Genomic DNA, 21,244 nt, shown 5'->3' with positions numbered 1-21,244 from the left:
TACTACTAATAATAACATATGAATATATAGGTATAATAATAATAATATGTAGAAACAAGTGACACACAGTGTAATTGCTCACCACCAATTGACCAACGCCTGTCCCATCCCAGGCTAATGATACCAAAACAGGTAAGTCCCGACACCACAATCCTGGATGAGCGAGAGGCCCAAAAAAAGACCGAGAGCAAGATAGCACTCCGAGAATCCAAGAGTAAGACCCCTTCAGAAGAGCAAAGGCCCTTCTTTCCAATCAATCCTCATTTTTATACTGGGCACGATGTTGCATGATACGGAATACTTAATTGGCCAATTTGGCCCTCAATCCTAAGTCTAAGCACAAATCATAAGGAGAATCATGAACCCTCTGTCCCGGCTGTGCTCCCCCATATCCTGTTGTGCTCCTGCACACTGGCAAGAACACGGCAGCTGAAAAGTCCTTGAGGTCTCAGCACCAACTATAAACATCAGTGCACTGTCAACATTTCTTTTTATAACAAATTGCGGCGGTTAGGTTCACGGACTCCGTAGATGTGATAGCAGAGTGACCTTTATTACTGTTATACGGGCAGCTTTTATAGATTATTACTAGCCACGATGTGTCCACGCGCCCCTCACCCAGCTGTGATTGGTTACAAACAATAGTGCACGCACCTATTTTAACTTTACTATTGGCTATGCCTAAAAAGGAGCTATTTTTCACCTGCTAAACTAAGCATCATTTTCTCACACACTCTATATCATCTTCCCATACTCCCCATGTCAGCTTCTCACACTCCCTGCACCAGCTGTTCACACTCCCTTTTCTTTCTCATCCTCTTTATCGGTGTTTTCCAGCTTCTTCAATAACACAGGCTTAAATCATCAAGGCCAGGCCCCAACGGTAACTGTGTGTATGATTCCACAACAAATCCCATAGTAAAACGAAAACAGAGAGCTCTTCTAGCTGCGAAAAAGAAGAACTCTGTCCCAGCTGAAACCAGGACACACTGTTACACCAGTTTGGCAAATCTAGCCCCTTCCTGGCTTTCTGTTCTGCACAGGAATGGCAAAGAGCTATTTGTGAATAATTTCAACATGACCGAAGTAACTTTTTTTAAAGCTAATTAAATGATCTCTCAAAAAAGATTTTGCCCAGGTTATCTATTGAGTAATAATAGAAGAAGGAAAACCAAAATAGCCAGGAGTAATAAAGCCACAAAAAGCATATATACAAACACTGATGACTCAGTTAACCATAATTACTATTTTTAAACCACTTTGTTCCAAGACAGGAAAGATGCTTGAAAAAATTTGAATTAAGAAAATGTAATGACTTTGCAGCCCAGTTATGTTGGTTAAAACTCTGAGAGAAAAATGATCATGGAGAAAAGCTGACTGTGAAAGAGCTACACTAACAGCACAAATACATGCAATGTTACTGAAATGGAAAGGGCAGGATAATATAGCATGAACACAAAACAACATTAAAAAAGTCCACCTTTTGACCTGTACTAAGCAAGCTTCTTCATGCTGCTTTTTTGGGCTTTCTCCAAACATGATTTCTACAATAGCTGTGTTTCAGTAGAAAGCATTTCTTTGTCCAGCAGCAATCCCAGGGTAAAAAAAAAAAAAAAAAAAAAAGAGAGAGGAAAGAAAAAGATTCAGATATTTACAGCTCCTCACACTTGCCTCAGGGATAAAAAAAACAAAAGCAGGCATTAAAAAAAAAAAAACGATTAAAAAAGCCAACCTTTCCTGTAAAGCTTACTTGCAGAAGTGTGTCTGGGGAGAACACAGATAAGCTTTTGCCAGATTCTCTTTGTTTCTACAGCACGTACCCAAAATAATTCTCTGTAGCAGATGCAGGTCCACTGGGTAAGACAAACAGGATGGCAAGGAAAAAGGCTTATTTTCTTTCTCAGCTGCTTGAGTATTAAAAGCACTAAGTTTCCTTTAATAAAGTCTTAAACGTGATGAAAAAAGTTAAGGATGATCCTTGATTCTTCTCTTGTCTGCACAGGAAGACGTACTGAACACAAATCCAAGCAGACCTACATTATAATTTTACAGTAGTCAGAGTCTACAACTCAGTAACTGTTAAGTGAGATGTGCTCAAAGGTGATCTAGCAGAGCTAAAGATCTCGTTTCCAATTCAAATCACAATACATAAGACTTTGGTTCTGCACGCAGTTCAGCCAACAGGTGTCTGTTTAACTCTGTTTTCAAACCACTGGTCTGAACCACCCCAGGGAGAGTTTCCTCCCAGTATCCTGCAAACAAGCCTGTAGCACTCTCTAACTGTGGTGCTGCAGTAGAGAGAAGTTGTCTCATCTAGTCATACTGCCTCAACTCTTAGAAATATTCTAGCTGACACACTAGGCAAAACTCTGCATCTACACTTAGGCAGACGTACTATCACACCACTGTCTGTGGTGAGACCCCAGATCTACTCTAGTATAAGCAGAGTTTAGTCCACGTTTTGTCTTAATGAAATCAATTTAGTTCCCTCCACCATTTTTCTTCAGAGGAATCTTCACTCAAATTTGTAAATCTCTGGTTCTTCTGTATTCTGCATTGGCTGTCTAGTTTATTCAGTGACATTTATGCTTCATCTGTACTTGGAATTTTTTAAACCTTCAGGGCAGATCTCACATATAAATTTTTTGTGGTCTCTGCTTAGCCGATGTGTTAGGGTGAAGAATGTGATTTTCATTAAGATAGCACAGAACTGTTTGAATGATAAGTTGCTTTACGATGTAACTCGAACTCAGAAAAGATGAAAGAGTGTGTGGTGGAGACTCTTCGTATTGCAGCAAATTTTCCCCACGGGGTGTGGCTGAGGGCTGAGTGAGGTTTTTGGTTTTTTTTCAAAGACCATATGACAATTGCTGTTTGAATTCAGACACTCATGTATTCCTCTGGCAAAAAAACACTCTGTCAGAATCTATCAGATCTTTTACAGACCTGGAGGTCTGCTTATCAGAAGCAGAGTTATATGAGAAATAACTTGTGAAAAATAGCGTAGCTCTACTTTAGATCCACAGAGGAAAGATACAGAACTTCAGCATATACTACTAATAGGCCAAAATTGAATCTGAATTTCCTACAATATTGAGCGTGTTACAATATGCCTGAAAATAGATCAGCTGTAGTCAATTGGAACTGAACATTTCTCCAGATAAACAGTGAACTAGCAAAAGTACACAGCAATTTCACCAGAAGAAAATGAAGACCTCAACTATTTTCACTTCAGACAAGGTAAGACTTCAAAGAGAAATGCAATATTCCATTTCTGATGCCCAATCTCTGCACTTTACATTTTACCTCGGCTGCCCACCCTGTTCTGAGTGTGCTTTTACAAGGCTGCTGGTCCCACATAACCCAAACTCTCTTGGGACATATTTAGGACTCTGAGCAAACAAGATTTCAGGCCCCTTCTCATTCGTTAGCATTCATGGACACAAAGGTCTCCTGCAAAATATGTGCTCACAAGCTCACAGTCCGAGCTGGCCATCCTATGATGTGAAAGGCTGCAAGAGACGGACTCCGCAGGTATGGAACAGGACGAGGGGGTTGGCAGCATGTTCCTCGCTGTGCCTGCCCGTCTTCAGAGATTATTCTTCCTTTGAAGTGTAACAGTTAACAGACAAAGTTGGGGCAGGGAACAGAGAAGAATGCTGTGGGTTTTCTATTAATTTACATGATGTAATCCAGTCTAAATAGAAGAGTTCATTTGTTTCAAGACTGCATTCTGGGGAGACCAAGAGCCTGCTCTGTCTTTTACCACAGAACTTAAATAAGCAAGTAACAAGGAGAAGTAGCAGAGAAAACCACATCTATAATAATGCGTAACCCTGGCTCTGAGAAACTGTTTAGGTCACAAATGAAGCAAAGTTGGTGGTATCTTCCAATCATTCTGCACTTTTGAGCATATCACGAAAGATGGCATAATTTATCCTCATTTGAATAACAGGAAAACTTAAGGCATTTACAATTCTGATGCAAGTGCATAGCAGTGAAAGAGCTGAAATATTAAACATTTGGAAAAGTGGTTCTATGCAAAATTCACCTCAAAAATAATAATTCAGCTTTTGTTATACATTAAAAGGTTACTATGGTAACTTGATAGCTGAGTTATAATTAAAAACGTGTTCTTACTCCTATAACAAATTCCAGGTTTAGAGATTCTATCTCCTCTGCCATTTTGTTTGGCAAAATATTTTCTGTACTTGTTGCAATTGACTTTTTTCTTCAAATGACAGTAACGTTCATACTGGCACCTAGAGCTCCAGCAGTATAATATAGTATCCACTTGCCTTATAGAATTTGTTTCTCTACAGTATGCTCTGTCCTAATTCTGTGCAAGCTGAATCCAGTTTCATGCTCTTACATTGAATTACTTACATGGTTTTCATTTGGGATAGGTTTATTTTAAATGTGATTATCCTGATCACGTCAAACCAATACATATAGTTCATATAGTTTTCTCCATCTCTTGACTTCTATGCTACTCTGAGTCTCTAACTCTTCAACCTCCGCTGTCAGAACCTCTCTTACATATGACTTGTATTTTCCTGTTGTGTTTTTTTTGCTTACTGCTCATAAAGTAGCACTATCCTCTTGGCTGTTCTTTGTGGGAAGTGTTGTCAAGGCTGACTTTTGGGTCACTCAGGTAAGAGAGGTTTTGAACCTGCCTGCACACACTGTATCCACCACCCTTCAGCATTTCAGAACTTACTCTCAATCCCAAATGATTTCATCACTAGGAAACCCCCTGAAGCACTCAGTAGAATTCCTTGTTCATTTGCATTTCATGACTGTGCCCTTCAGAAAATCTGATAAGATACAGTTGGTGCATTAGTCACCCACTCCTACTGTAGACCAGGCTCACAAGCATACCCGTAACTCACTCTCTTTAAGAAAGTGATTCATTTTAAGCAGATTTTTTTTTTTTTTTGCTATTCAATACTCAATCTGAAATATGCCATGATTGCCAAGATAAGTTAATAATTTGCCTATCACCAGGTAGGTCTGAATCCAGTCTCTGATTGCAGCTGTCTAAGCCCAGAAGGGAAATTTCCAGTAAATTTTTCTGAAAATTTCCCTTTACCGCTTTAGCACAACAGCTACGGTGGCTCTGGTGGCTTCTGTGCCCAGAGTTATTTCAAATGTTCCCTAACCAGACATAATGGATGTGGAGTTTACAGTCACAGCTGATTTACAGCTATGGTGATTTTTGTCTACGTTAGAGTTCCCAGAGTTGCTACCAACAACATAGATAATAGCGTCTTGCAGTGGTGAGATTACTTTGAATGGAGGAAGAAGTCAGAAAGTGAACACAGGCATGGTCTTCTGCTGCTATTATTTCTACCGTACCCAAGTGTTTGTGTTAGAGCAAGTCAAACAGCTTGACTTACTTTTTATTGATGTCAATATCTCTAATTCACATTGACACTTAGGCTAGGATTTTCAACAGAGTTTGAAATACTTACATAAGCTTAGTCCAGTTTGCACTGCTGAAATCTCACTGTTAAGAATCTCACTGTGACTTCTTACAAGCATCGAGGGGGAAAGCTTCTGTTTTTCAGAAAGGTTTTTAGGATTTCGTTAAGTATAGTTAGTGACTCAGAGCTCAAGTGTCCCTCATGTTGTCATTAATAAACCTATTACTTGAGTTCAGCCAGTAAGAGTGTAGGTAGTGGAATGAATAGGAAGTTTGAAGAGGAAGTGTGAGAAGTAGACTGAAGACAGTGTAGTGTTGATGTTAATCATTATGCTTTTTTACAGAGAAGATGAGGAACTCTCTGCTCGCAGCTATCTTTTTATTTGCAACAGGTGAGTTTTCATTTGCTGCGTAACTTACTACCGTTCATATAAATTCTTAATTTTTACTAGACAAGCCTGTACCACCGAAATAACAACCGAATTAGCTTCTATGGGTAGGACGAACAACAGCCGGCAACACTTTTTCCCATTTCTTTTACGATGGCCTTGTTAAACGATTCTTTTTTACTCCCCAGATTCCTGCAACTGCATAAACGGGCATCTTCCGTTGTGCCAGCAGCTCCCAGGTGGGTACATATTTCTCACGTAGCACCTTTTTGATGGCGCAGACGAACGTCACGGCTGCGGCACAGCCGCCAGCCCAACCCATCCCGGTGCCGACCACCGCCACCCCGCCCGGTGCCCGGGCGCCGCCTGGCGGCCGCCGCGCACCACCCACCCCGCCCCCCGCTCCGCCCCCCGCTGCCTTCCCGCGGAGCTGGCGGATTGCTACTGGTCACTCATTACTGGTAAGTCACCGCTCGTGGCAAAAAGGACCGGTCCGATGCTTTTCAATAGAGGGTGTTACGCAGCAGCTGGTGGTCGTCTGGTGGACGTCGTGCTGGGTTTGTGGTGGACAGAAATACGCTGCTTGCGAAGAGCCGCAGCAGCGGAGATAGGTTTTTGAGTACATATGTCTTTGGATAAGACATCACCAGTAGGCCTACATTTTTTCTGAAATCAGCCGTGGATAATTTTCTAGTCCTTGCTATTAGCCAATCAGATTAAATTATGCTGAAGCATTACTGAGAACTCAAGATACACAAGAAGAAAAACAATAAGTTACAGAGCAGAAAAATTAAGGTGGTTTTTATTTTAAAGAAGAAACCGAATAGTGATGTCTTTAGAACAGGAAAAAAAGGGTTTTTTGCACAGCTCTTGGAGTACAGTCATGATACAGGACTAGTACTATTCTAGGGCTGAGAAAAACTAATAATGTGCATGTTCTTTAAGGGGAGGCAGTACAGTAAAACAAAAAAGCACCAGGATAAAATGGAATGTGCATGTAGACTCTAACACCCACAAATAGGACAAGTGGAAAAAAAAAAAAAAAAAGCAGCGTGTAACATTCGTTATGTTCATCCGGAAAAAGTAACATAGAACTACAGTATATTGGCAGTGAGGTGGTGCGTTGCAGTGTTAGTTGAGCTACTATACTATTTCCACATGTAAAATCTACTATTTTTTCTTTGTCTGTTCTAATACCATCATCTCATAGAGAAAGCCAGAAGTCTTTTATAAGACCGCGAGCTTGAGGAACAATACAACCCCCTGTTCTTCTATAAGCAGAGACATGTCTGCAACACTGTGGTCACCACTTGGATCTCAGTTAATAGACATTATCTAGGGAAGAAGTTAGTAGAAATTCAGTAGAAGGGTGAAAATGTTTCCTTCTCATCACTCTCTCCAGAACTATTATTTCAAATAGTTTCAGGAGCAGTATGTTACAAACTTACTGACATGAAGTGTTACAGCAGTTCCAAAAAGGTTTTGTTTTCAGGTGTTTCTTTAAAACAACAACAAAGAAACACTAAGTAATTGAAAGGCCTAATTCAGAGTAAAAGAGGAGAAGAGTGTGAGATCAGTTGCTGCTTTCCCTATTTGTTAGAGTACCATGTCCACGGGTGACGTAGCCAAGATTTGGTTTGGCGGTCAGACTAGGAAAGCAAAGAATTCAATAATTATTCACATTGCTGTAGAAACAAAGAAGACCTGATCTCCACCTGTTAGAAAGGAAGTTGCACACACTTCACTGATGCAGTATAACTTTATTAGAAAAGCATATTTTTTTTATTAGGAGAAAGGAAGTGCCATATAGTGAAGGTATTAAAGTCTGAGCTACACTCATCTGACACACTTTTTGGTCTAAATCGACTTTAACTTAAATATACAGCTGACATCTGAATGATGAAAAGAATACTGAGGATACTCTGTAACTCAGATGGGAGAGAGAAACAGCTCTGGATGAGGAAAAGAGGAGTACTGATCTTTTATACCAGAATTTTTGGGCAACCTGATGTATTGGAGGATTTCTCTGCCCAGGGCAGGGAGGTTGGAACTAGATGATCTTTAAGGTCCCTTCCAATCCGAACCATTCTATGATTCTATAATCAGCTCCAGAGATACGCATATTTACTTATCAAATAGCCAGACATTTCTTCTTCAAGATTGATAGTCCTATTGGCAACTTGTTAAACCCGATAGATATAAGGAACATGTGACTCTACTCAGCAGGAAAAATTCATTTTTATCACCTTAAGTATCCTGTACCTGTTGAGATCCTTATCTACTTTTCTGAAGAAAGGTTAAAAACATTTCTGGGTCTTTTTAAAAGTGTGGGTGGTACTTTGAGACATCACATCTGATTCTTCTGATCTAATAGTTCAGACAGTAAGACACAAAGCAAAAGGAGAAGTCATACTTTATGACTGATAAGTCAGTTTAAGACTGATAATATTTTATTTTCTGATAAGAGATTTTTGAAGTACTGAAGTAAGCTTAACCGCTAGACACCAAAAATTAGTTCCTTTGAGAATGTCATCAGTGTTTAATTTCCCTTCAGCTGAAAAATGTATATGTTCAGTTGAAAAAAAAACCCCGTCTTTTTCTTTCCAAAACTTAAGCACGAGTCATTTTATACATACACTTATGCTCCTCCTGCGTTATAATGTGATCATTATGAAGCTGGTAGAATAGTGGCATGTTGTTTTTCTCCAGCGAGAGTACATTATTCTGAACTCTGGATAGAGGTGACTGATGGTTTTGGAGTAATTCTGGAGTCTAGTCAATCAGTCCTACTGTTGATAATTGACTCCATGCTGCAGTATATAAGGCTTTGCAAGAAACTCCACAGTAATTCTTGCCGGTTGGAAATTACAGAAACATCACATCGGCCTTTGGTATTACTCACTAAAATGCAGTCTCGCTCTCCTTTTTTCCCCCAACTTAATTGCATGACATTCATTTCTATGATGTTTCACAAGGGTGCGTCCGGTCAGTTCTGGCCCAGATTTTCAAAATGTCAATAAATTTGTGTTTAACAGTCGATTGGTTGCTCCAGGCAGAGCTGTTGTCGACTCCAGCTCATAATCTTGTGAATGGACAGTGCCTCCCTCCCTGGTTCTCCAGGGTTCCCAAGTCACAGTGACTTCCCCAGGGAAAGGGCTTGCTCCCCAGATCCAGAGTAACCCATCAGAAGCCAACACTTTGTACAGATTTCAGTCAGAAAGTCTGTCAGATGGGAATGGTGTGAAACCAGAGCAGAGCTGGGAGACAAAAATCTAAGGTCTCTTGGGGCAGAGGTTCACAGCAATTTTGTCATCTGGTTTAAGGAGTTTACCTTTCAATAGCTTTCCTCAGAGCAGAGGGCCGAAAGCTAGTAATGGTTTTTTGAATATATACAATTTGTTTGTGCAGTTTTTGTGCCGAAGAATGCAGTAGTGCTTCCAGCATTATAAGAGTTATTTCATTCAGAACTGAAAAAAACCCCAAGCTTTAAAGAAGTGCAATAATAAATAAGGCAAGCAGCAAGCAAGATGTCACTATTACAGGAGAGAAACGTAGTTCAAAGATGTAACGATACCAAAGCTATAGGAAACCCTATAGCAAGCGTTTCAGCACTGTGTTGTTGGGTACATAACAGCTGGTAATGGCATCATAAAACACAGGAAGAATAATTTTTTCATGTAGGAAAACTATGTTTTACTGGGAAACATTAGGACTGATAGGGTTTAATCTTTCTAAATGTCTCTGTCCCTTGTTCTAAACATTAACGAACTACTTGCCTTGAGAGTAAACACAGCATAAGGACTCACGCAGCTAGTTCTTATTTTGTTGCACGAAAGAGTATGTACAAATACTGTTGTGTATTTGATTTTGCTTCTTGTAGTCACCTCACACCTGTTAACAGTAAACAGTTGCCTGTGATGGGTCTTTTCCAGTCCACATGTTTTCATCTTGCAGACTGGGACAATGAATTGGTGTGCTACAAAGAATTAAGTGATGATCTAACCTGTACCTGGCTGCCAGTACCCAGTGCTCTGAATACTGTTAATTATACTGTATTCTTAAAATGGTAAGTCTAAAAGTAATTGAAAAGCTGTCGTTGCTGTTCAGCATGATTCCTACCTGCCAGAGTTTTGCTCCAATGTATTTCAGCACATTAGGTTGTTACACAATACTGGTCAAGATCTTTCTTCGCGTTTCATCAATATCTATTGATTTGGTAAGAGTCAGTATACATCTTTCAATGCCTCCAACACACTGTTTGAAACAATATTGCAAATACAAATAATTTATTCACGTGAGCTTTGGCATCTGTTGACTTGCACTGAATATTCAACACTAATGCATTCAAAGTAAAAAAAAAAAAAACAGACACTAAGCTGTTTCTTTATTGCACATTGTATATTATGTTATACCATGTATCCAAAGAGGTGTGAGATACACCACATAAGAAAAATAGATTTGTACGTATTTTCTTGCAATTCTGAATTATCAAGTATTGGTTTAATAGATGGAATGAACTCATAGGGTTCATCTTAAACTGATTACCTTAAAATATGGGTACTTCAGTTGCATGTTTTTTTAGAAAGCTAAAACAAATAAGCTATGTTAAATGTAGATGGGCAAATTAAATCAACATCTGTCCATTGGTTAAAAAAAAAAATAAAGAAGAAGAAAAAAGCAGATTTCTGTCTCAGTATCTGCATTACAAAATAGATTTTCCTCATTTTATATCTACATATTTAAGATGTCTCATGACATTAAGGGCATGTTTAGAACAAGAGAAGTGAAATGAGAAGACATGATCTTTGCCGGGAGACCATATCATAAGGTGCACAGGGTACAGCTCTGTGTGCCGTTGGCAAATTCTGATACTCATTGCTGATTATTTTGCCACAAAACCCACCATGCTGCAATAAAAAAGAGCTGTGGTTAGGAGCATCTCCTGAAGCTAAGGAAATGTCACTACACTGGGAAATTCCCCAGGGTAATCTGCACATTGCAGAGGAGCAAAGCAACCACCTCAGGGCTGAGGTTATTCCCCCCATCACCTTCAATATTTTCCCAGTGGAGGTAGCAGCAAGTGCTGACCTGTGATAAGCACCAAAGTTCTTGGGTCTTCCAGGAAGAAGGGGAGAAGCACATTTCTTGAAAGGGGAGAAGCACCTGTGAAATGGCTCTGCTTCTCTAGGGATGCTATCAGCTGAAGTATCTGTAAGTCCTCAGACAAAATCAGACTGTGCTGTTCCTAGGCAGCAGAGTTGATGTCATGAAGAGAGACGGCAGAAAAAAGAGAGGAAGTGGGTGGGAAGGCAGGCAATTGCTTTACAGACATGTTGATTTTCCCAGGCCAGAGCCAGGATGAGAACCTCAGCCTCTTAGGTTGCAAGCCTAGGCTTAAAGAAAAACTTCCTTTCTCCTCTTTTGTTGGGTTAAGAGGAAAACAAAAAACATTTGAAAGGACTTTTTGCTTGCCTAGAAGAGGACATCACCCCTTTCTGCAAGTAACGTCAGTTTGACATTGAAATTGTTCCTTATCCTTGGTCCTTACGATTTAGTTGTCAGAAAGAAAGAGATTAAAGAAAAACACTCCCACAGAAAAGTTCCAACGCAGCATTTGAAATCATGCTTTGAAATATTAATGGCTGATTCACAACTAGTCTGAAGCAGAAGACAGGGCAACCTTCAGGTGATTTTGTTCAGTTGTTCCATACTATATCATGATCACCATATTTAATACTTGAAATATGTAGGTAAGCAATTAGTATACCAGCCCATTTCTTTAAGAACGTTGTACTGGCACAGCTTTAACCTTGAAAAAAATCTGTCATGTGTGTGGCAGAGAGTAAATGAGAGAGAGGTGGGGGAAAAAAACCTAGGCAGAACAGGAACAGCCTCCTCTGTAAGGCCTTAAACCTCTTGGACTTTCTGTGCTGTGTACATTAGCTATACCAGGAGAAGTCTGCAGGATTGAGGACTGAGGTGGCGTTTAAACATCTCTGTCAAACTCTGAGGCTTTGCAAGAACAAAAGTCAGAAGACAAGCATATTACTCATAAGAGGTTTTTCATCCCTTTGTGGTAATTCAGATTCAGGTAACTGGGGAATGTTGCTGTTCGAAAGGAATTTAGGTGCCTCTATGGTAGGTGGCAAGTAGACTTAACAAAGTAGTTTCTAACCTAATTTTATACCATCTAAATGCTCTTCATATCCCACTGTAAGTATGAAAGAAAGCCATACAGATTTTGTCTTGTATCATGTTGTGCCATACAATTTTAAGGAATTTAACAGTTCTCCGCCACACAACAATGATTTTCACATTTAAATTTGCTGGAGTTATGAGTGAACTGGAATTACATTGGCTGTTTCAAGCCGCTTAGGCCTCACCTTCAAGATTTCAAGATGCTGAATTTTTTATATAGGTATCTGGAAAACTATCAATTGCTGTAATTATGCTTTCTAGGGCAGGAGGAGGGAAGAGTAACTATAATCTAATAAAATGTTTGTTTTTCATTCTGCTTCCTTTTCCCCAAAGGGACAAGATATCAAAACTCTTTCGACGAAACACATCATCGCCTTCCATCACGATAGAACGAAAGAACCTCTACATGAAGCGATCTGCATCTATTTGGGTAGCAGTCAATTACGCCCATGGCAGCTGCGTGAAAGGAAAGAACATCTCAGTTACGCCAAGCGAAGCAGGTATAGCATCTTCAAGAGTTGTGTTACTGTAGTGCCTAGCTGAAGCAGTGGTAGCGTTTTCTTAATTATTTCCAAAACTGTAGCTCCCAATGTACACTTTTTATTTTTACTTATTCAGAGAGCTAAGCTGCAGTTTGCTTTCCTTGGATAAAATCTGTATTGAAGTCAATAGCAAAAGTCTATCCGCTTTTATGGGAGAAGGGCTTTACTTTAAATCATTTGCTAGACTATAAAATAGTCATATTCTGAAAAATATATAGTGATATTTGTGCACAGTACTTCACCAGCTTCCTGTGCTCTCTTCGGTGGTTTTCTGAACTTCTTTATTGGTTTACAAAGAGCAGGTTGACTCAGTTCCATGCACTTAAGGAATCTTTGTTATAGAACATTAGTGTTTTGAGAAACGTTTTCTAAGTTCCACTCTTTTCAAAGGCCACTTACCCATTACGTAGTGCTGCAGGGTAGACATGAAAAAAGAAATCCAATTAACTGTGTCCTTTAGATGTTTATTTAAAGATTCCCTACAGTATCTGATCACTGAGATAACTTTAAGAGCTTCCCAATTCTTCACCTTCTTAGAGTTATCATGATCCAAGAAAAAGCAGTGCTTCTCGCTGCGGAGTGGCACTACCACTACAACCCAAATTATCACTGTGACCTCCTCTATAGGCTCTTGGCCACCTTGTGTTTATTGGAGAGAAAGACAAAAATGTATTTACACTTATAATTGTAAAGCTAAAGACAGTTGCCGAAATTAGAAGACATTCTGGAAATTTTTATATGATTCACAATTATAGGTACTCCTGACATTTTGATTTTGCCTTTCAGACTCACTCAAAATAGCACCTACTTGGAAAAAGTCTTCCTGAAATCAGTAGAAGAATTTACAAAAGAAAGGCAAATCTCATTTTGTTGATACCATAAAGATTTATTAATAATTTATTTCCAATCTTTTTAAAGTCTTCCAGAGTTCAGTATTCTGTGCCAAGTCTTTTATTTTTTGTAAACTACATCTGACAGACATAATTACCAAAGCTTTCCTGCTTCTCTTGCATTTGTAACAGCTGCATGTTCCTCATTTTAGGGAAGTGCTTGACACCATCTAACATAAATGCTCATCAGATCACAAACCAACTGATCATGAAGTGGGACCAGCCTGCAGCTCCCACACCATATGAGCTAAGATACAGAGAGGCACTCACAGAATCTACTCAGTGGACGCTGGTAAGTACTTCCAGATAACAATCACGTGAGAACATGAGGTACCCTACTATCAGCTCAGCAGAACGAAGCACGTATGGCAGGATGTTAACAGGATGCTACTGATGAGGACACACAACATGGAGAGCAAGGAGGCACAGCATGCAAACAATTTGTAGGCAAAACTCACAAAAGTCTCTTAGTTTTCTTCTAACAGATGCTAAGCTGTTTGGGAAAAAAACATGAATAGTTTTATACAGAAAAAAAAAAATCAAAACAAAACAGAATTGCATCTCAGCTGGTTCGTCAAACTGCCAATGAGACACTACAACCATCAGTGATGCAGAATCTGAAGAGGATATCAGAAATGGCATACAAACTCAAATATCGATTACACTTTAAGTGATGGGCCGTATTACCTTTTTGCTGGTATCATTAAATCTTCAAACTGATTAAAGATCAGGTTGCTGTGATTTTTAAGGTAGCCATTCATACCTTGCACACACTTGGTGTTCAGTTTTCAGATTTCCTTCTTTGATAAGAAGGGAAATAATTTCTCTGTGATATAATATCAGTTCCAGATGCATTTAAGGATGTGCAACAGCGAGAGTACGCTGCAGCAAGAGAACAGTATCTAAACCTAAAAGGACTAAGAAAGAGGTGGAAAAACAGTCATAATTTCAGTAAGATCTGCATGCAGCAGCAACGGCTGCTTATTCTGCCCCTTGCCATCCAGCATATCATCCAAAGGCTTCTCCAGAAGGCATGCACATATGCATGACTTGTATCACTGAGTCCCTGAAATTGTCTTTTTTTCAAGCTCTGTTATCTGTAGTTGAATAAAGAATATGTATTTATCAGGTAGAAGAAAACCCCAAGAAGAAAACAGTCTAAAAAACAATTGTTCCCTCTTCTGGTGCATCTCTGTTCTCTTAGGAGTCTCTTTGCCTCTTTTATACCACCAGAATCTCCCATGTTCTTACCTTTATAACGGAAGACCTATGACATTTTTTCCATTTCTCTCATAGCTGGCTTCCACTTTGTTTAGCCACTTCAGAATAAGTACTGCAATAGGCCCATGTAAGAAGGGTTTCATCTAGGTACAAAGAACGTGCAAGTCTTGGAAGGGTCCCCTTATTCATTGACATAGAATCATAGAATGGTTAGGGTTGGAAGGGACCTCGAAGATCATCTAGTTCCAACTCCCCTGCCATGGGCATGGAAACCCTCCACTACACCAGGTTGCCCAAAACTTCACCCAACTTGGCCTTGAACACTTCCAGGGATGGGGCATCTACAATTTCTCTGGGCAACCTGTTCCAGTGCTTCACCACCCTTTGGGTGAAAAATTTGTTCCTTATATCTAATCTAAATCTGCCCTCTTTCACTTTAAAGCCATTGTCCCTTGTCCTATCACTACACGCTCTTGTAAAAAGTCCCTCTCCAGCTTTCCTGTAGGCCCCCTTTAAGTACTGGAAGGCTGCAATAAGATCATCCCAGAGCCTTCTCTTCTCCAGGCTGAACAGTCCCAGCTCTCTTAGCCTGTCTTCATAGCAGAGGTGTTCCAGCCCTCGGATCATCTTCATGGCCCTCCTCTGGACCCGCTCCAGCAGCTCCATGTCCTTCTTGTGTTGGGGACTCCAGAGCTGAACACAGTATTCCAGGTGGGGTCTGACGAGAGCAGAGTAGAGGGGCAGAATCACTTCCCTCGACCTGCTGGCCACGCTTCTTTTGATGTAGCCCAAGATATGGCTGGCTTTCTGGGCTGCCAGTGCACATTGCTGACTCATGCTGAGCTTCTCATCAAGCAGCAAATGTACAAGTCCTGGACCATTGTAGGATGGCCAGATACCTAAACATACTCCACGTGGTAGTGCAATAGGTAGATAACCATGTACAAATAGCCTGGTATGCAGCACGTGGAAGAATAGAGAGTTAAAAAAGTAAAGATACATGTCCTACAGGTTCTGGAGACAAGGGAGATAGGAGATTCAGGTTAGTATGTGAAGGACTGGTAGAGACAGCCACACAGTCATAAGAATGACAGAGTACTGAAGGACTACAGGTCATGGATATTCATTATCCCCTATGTCTCAGCCGATCCTGTGAATTTAGGCTGCAAACTCTTCATAATCACACGGATCTAGGCTGCATTTACAGATGGGAATGGAGGGAAAGGGTGAGTGTGTGCATACAAGCACAGAGGGTATATAAAGCTAGCTAAGAAGTAGTGTTTATCAAGAGTAGGATTAATGTACATGTAATGTAATGTAACACTCAGTCTTACATTCATTTCACTTTCCTCTAGTTCAGTAGGAGATTTGGAGTCTTTCTGTAATATTGTGCGTTGTGAGGTTTTTTTTGTGATCAAGCTAGTTTTATTAGCAAAAATGTATGAAGTTAATTAGTTAACTCTAATAAAAAAAAAAAAAGCAAGCACTGTAGAAAATGAAAGAGATGTGCTGGTCACCTAACAGTAGGGGATTTCGGTGGGGTTTGGTTTTGTCTTTTTTTTTTAGGAAACATATATCATTAAGAAAACAAAACTTCGCAGCAGACAAATGCTAGAGCAAATATTTCAATCTGCAATAGTGCTTCTACCAAAAACATCGTAACACCTAGAACGGATAAGACCCAATGTTCATTTAATGCAAGATACTGTGCTTTGATAGCAGCCACCAATGGACATCCGGGGAAGAGTGTAAAACAGTTAAAGCATATAGCGACAGTTTTCTATCATGTTTTCTCCTACAGTTTTCAGTTCAGGGATTTCCTTAGACACAGGTGGTGTCTTACTGGAGCTCCAGTGCCATCATCAGCTACAGATGCACATTACTTCTTTGGTGCTAAGGCATAGGCAGCCACAAGTTCAGTCCAGCCATGTTCCTTATGGCATCAGTCATGTGGATCTATCTAGACATACCATCACACTTAAGAATAAGGGTTTGGTTTCTTTTAAAAATGTTTAATTTGACCTTGACATCTTGTTCTTCAGAATGCCAACAAGGCTATGAGTTAAGTAAGTGATTATTTTTCAGTATATATAATGCCTAATTGATTTTAAAAGCAATGTTTAGACCTAAGCTGTTGCATACTGTCCTGTCTGAGCAGAATGAATTCATGAAAAAGAGGGTATTGCCTTGAAAGAATGAAAAGACATTGTCTAACACATGTAGTAATTCCTCTTTGACAACAGAAACCTCTACTTCCAGCTGCAGTTGGAAGACTGGTTCTTGGCTGAGAAAACAGTTAATATAACATTATGTTTTATTGCTGCCACATAAATAAAACATAATTTGTTTCTAGGTGCCTGTAGAAAGCAATGCTGTCAATGTCACCATTTCAAATTTAAATGCTACATCTTCATATGTTGTTCAGCTCAGATGTGTAGCCAAGGATGGTCTTCACTGTGTTTGCATTTGGAGTAAAGAGATTTTGGTCCCTCACAGTAAGTGAAATATAGTTTTGTCCTATCAGGAATAAGCATGAATGTAAAAGCCTTTTTCAAATCTTGTATCATATAAAACAGCATTATCAGATACTGTTGAAAATGTGAAGATCAAACTAATTCATATGAGTGCCTGTCTCCATCTTTTCCCACATTTACCAGAACTCACAAACAAGCCAAGAATATTATATAACGCAACTACAGAAATCTCTCCAGGCAAAAGAAGTGTTCTTCTGAAGTGGGAGGTAAAGTTCACTTTGAGTCTGGGTACCTTTTGTTATGTCTGTGCTATTAATTTGTTTATAGGGAAAAGTAGATTTTTCTCATTGCATTGAGACTACACTGTATAAATAAAAGGCACTGAATATTGTACTCTTGCTTCAGGATTCACTGTATTTGTATGGTGGTGTTTCAGGTGCTAGAAACTAGCAAGGAAACACTACACATCAATTTATAAACTTGAAAAATGATTAGAACATAATTATCCCTGGTCTCAAAATCTTTGACTAGAATAAAGGTTCTTTCCAGCTTGCATTAAAAATTGGTGTGCCTCAAGTTTGTCTCTTACAACTAAGCTTTCCTTGAAAGATCCTCATAAGTCTTTAGCACATGCAAGTGACACACTTTGTGTTTCTAAAGAGAAAGAGACCAAAACCTGTTAGAAAAGCTTGGTAAATCTACTAATCAACTAATTCAGAAGTGCAAATACATTATAATGAGGATGGAAAAAGAGCTTCTAGCTTACAAGAACAGGATCTAACTGCATGCTTCCCATAACGGCATTTAAAGTTCAAACCTACAGTCCATAATCATCCCCTCTTCTGCAGAAGGAGTCACTGTCAGCTGGCTGACTACACTAGGTCAGTCAGTTTTGCCAGCTGATGTTCTCTTGGTAAGAAATGGACAACTGAGAGTCTTGAATGCATGGTTGAGGGACCCACAAGCAATTTCAATGGGCAAGGTGTTACTAGAGGTGTTTGCGTGGAAACTAGTTAATTCTATCTAGATTCTGAGAGAAAGAGCATCCACAAACTCCAAGAAGTTTGCCACAGGGCACATCCCTGGCAGAAAGGATAGAGACTGGCAGAATTTTGAAATATCAGAAGATGTGAAACGTTTTCTCGTTACCCTTTGCATTTTTGTTTAGGGAAAGAAAAGACAGCAGAGGAAATAGACATGTCATCTCCTGATAAAGATGAGATCTCCTTTTTCCCTCATCTCCTGAGAAGCAGGCAAAGCTGCATAGTAAATGATTCATTTTGTGATAAAACAATAGACCATACATGCCAATTTAAAGGTTAAGCCAAGAGAAGAAACTTTCTCCATCATTTAGTTAAAAAAAAAAAAAGTAACATTAAATATAGTATCAGGGCTAGGACCTTCATTCAGGATAACACTTATGCTAGTCTATTATACAAAATAAGTTCCAAGTCTAGATAGCTTTAACAAACACCAAAGGGGCAGAGGGAAAGAGTACACACAGTAATTAACATGTTAAAAGTAGAGAAAAAGAATAAACTTCGGCTCTGCTGCCATACTTGTTTAAGCCGACCTGAAACAAAGAAAACAGCTTAAAGATGCTTGAGGCTAGCCACAGCTCCTCTGCTTTTGCTGACGTTCAATGGGCAACCTCTACACAGTTTGGATCGACAGGCACAAGATAGCTGGCTTCAGCTCTCAACACCCAACCAGGCAACATGTATTGCTTTCACAGCTGCAGATAACACAGGACATCCTGCAGCCCTGCACAAGACAGAGCAATGCTAGCCTTTGCTAGTCTCACTTTGCTAACTGAATTTGACTAGTTTCTTCCTGAGTGACAGACCTCATATTTCACATATCCTCGGAATTATTTCTGCTACACAGAAATCTTGTCCAGTTTTAAACCTTGGAGAGAGAACCGTAACAGTATTCCTCCAGCAGTTTTACCCATGTTTCAAATAATGGCACAAATTCTTCCCTTCCTATAATGGGAAAAACACCCGTTTCCATTTTAAGAGCTTCCAGCTTTACCAGAATTTCCTCTCAACACCTGTGTGTCTGCCTTTTAGATTACTGAATGTCATCCTAGCTATGTTACTCCAAAAGTATGCAAATATTTCATTAAGATAATCCAATCTATCAGGTTTGTGGTATCTTCTCACTATTAATTTTGTGCCAAGAAATAACAGATAAACTTGATATCAGAAGTAATCCTTGCAGAATTCACTGGTCTTTGTGTATTAAGTTCAGTTTCTATACAGAGTGCAATAATTTCCATTTCTGTGCTCTCATTTTCCAATTTCTCTTAAAGATCAGTACATTAAAATAACGAGTGAGCCATCACCACCTAAAAATTTGTATCAATGAGTATACAACATGTTCCAAAGTTGTAGCATAATTACTACCATTTACCCTCAAAGAGACCAGATGCCTAACAGAACCTAGTAGATGAAGATTCCCAGAGGCCTAAATCGCAATTAAACACCTCTCATTAACTTTCAAGTTCCTGATTATGAGGGGTATGTTCCAGTGAAATGTAGAGAGTGTTACAGCTGCTGCACTGCTGTTATTACTAATTGGATACACATAACTAAGATCCCAGTTAAGCAAAACTCTTAATCCTGTGCTTAAATCCTCTCAATTTAAGCATGCTCTTAATTTTAAGGAAATGCTTTTCGTCATTGATTCCTAATAACCTAATTAAAACAGTAAGATTTTATCCCCATCATTAAAGATGACATTTTGTTTACACAATTTAATCCCTCTCGATTTTCTGCACAAGACATAATAACATTTATAAAATAATAATCCTTTTCCTCTTACTAGGTAACACAGAGTGAGAATATCCTTGGATACTACATTAATGTGGAAAGAATACCCAACAGTTGCAGGGATTCAGCAAATCGCGTCTTTCTAAAGGACCGAAATGTTCTTCTAAATCTCTCCATGGCTTATTATAGAGTTAATATTTCTGCCTATAACAAAGCAGGAGAATCTCCACAAGCTGTCTACATTGTCCCAGACCTCTCTACAACAGGTACTTACCTTATCATTCATTCATTCATTCATTCATTCATTCAAACAGTGAAGAAGTTTTATGAGCAATCTGTAGGCTCAACTTTTGACGGTATTTGGGATAGGGTTAAGCATTCTCTTGAATAGTTATTAGGCTGATATTTTTTATAGTAAGAGTCAGTATTGTTTCTTAAGAAAGAATTGTGGTAGAAGTTAACTAACAGACTAAGCAATCTAACATTCCATTTAGCACTTCTTGTTTTCTCAAGCGAGAGAAATAATTGTGTGCTACATCTACCTATCAAAAGGGTTTAAGAAGTGTATTCAAAGTTAAGTAGAAGCCAGCAGTTTAAACAAAGTTCACAGAATTATGTGCAAATCTAAGTTTTTTGAGCTAAGTAACTATTAAGAGACTTGCTACTGTTCTTTATTTCAATACCACCTCTACTGGCATGTTGGAGGAGGAATAGATAGGATGTACATGATATATTCCAATGAAGATGTAAGCTTTTGTGATTCTTAAACACACATTTTTTTCAGTTAAACAATAAAATTATTTAACAATGTTTTTCTTATAAGTTAATTTAATTTCTTATAATATTGAGGTATAGTCATTACAATATAAAAAAACCCTCCGTTTTCCAAAGTAAGATTTTTAAAAATTAAACTATAGCATGCACAAGAAAACAAGTGTGATAGTACTCTTGTTGATCTCCAGACAGCTGCCAGTAGTTGGTTTTCCTGTATTTTCTGACAGTCTCCTCGTTCTGTTTTCCTTTGCCCTGCAAAGACGTAACAATTTGGTTTTGCCCTTACATTTGACTGCTTTAGCTTGCTTCTGATGAAATATATGCTACCATGTCAAGCCATCTTTTGACTGACAGCTACTTGTTTACTGAACTTCTTAGCCTGTTCTTCATGGGTCTCCACAGACACTTGTTTCAGATTTAGTCATACTTCTATGCAAGTTCTCTGTATCTGTCATAAATTATTGGGAAGATACTAGCATTAAGTGTGTCCCAAGATAAGTTCCTTCTCAGCATACACAACCTTTCCTTAGCTAGTACAGCCATTTTCTTTAATTTGA

At 39.1% G+C, this 21,244-nt stretch overlaps 1 protein-coding gene across 1 annotated transcript in view; it reads left to right on the top strand.

The window, feature by feature from the left end:
* The first annotated feature begins 5,774 nt into the window (after positions 1–5,774).
* The window catches only part of LOC147526352 (interleukin-6 receptor subunit beta-like), a 29,394-nt gene continuing 13,924 nt past the window's right edge, over positions 5,775–21,244 (top strand). The window contains exons 1-8 of the mRNA XM_086629303.1: positions 5,775–5,817; positions 6,003–6,053; positions 9,769–9,880; positions 12,346–12,512; positions 13,597–13,736; positions 17,019–17,160; positions 17,323–17,405; positions 19,969–20,179. Of these exons, the coding sequence (XP_086485429.1) occupies positions 5,775–5,817; positions 6,003–6,053; positions 9,769–9,880; positions 12,346–12,512; positions 13,597–13,736; positions 17,019–17,160; positions 17,323–17,405; positions 19,969–20,179 (949 nt within the window). The remainder of the gene's footprint in view (positions 5,818–6,002; positions 6,054–9,768; positions 9,881–12,345; positions 12,513–13,596; positions 13,737–17,018; positions 17,161–17,322; positions 17,406–19,968; positions 20,180–21,244) is intronic.

This window comes from Tauraco erythrolophus, chromosome Z (genome assembly GCF_009769465.1).
Source record: "Tauraco erythrolophus isolate bTauEry1 chromosome Z, bTauEry1.pri, whole genome shotgun sequence".
Taxonomy (NCBI): Eukaryota; Metazoa; Chordata; class Aves; order Musophagiformes; family Musophagidae; genus Tauraco; species Tauraco erythrolophus.
This window is presented reverse-complemented; position numbering and strand designations above follow the sequence as displayed.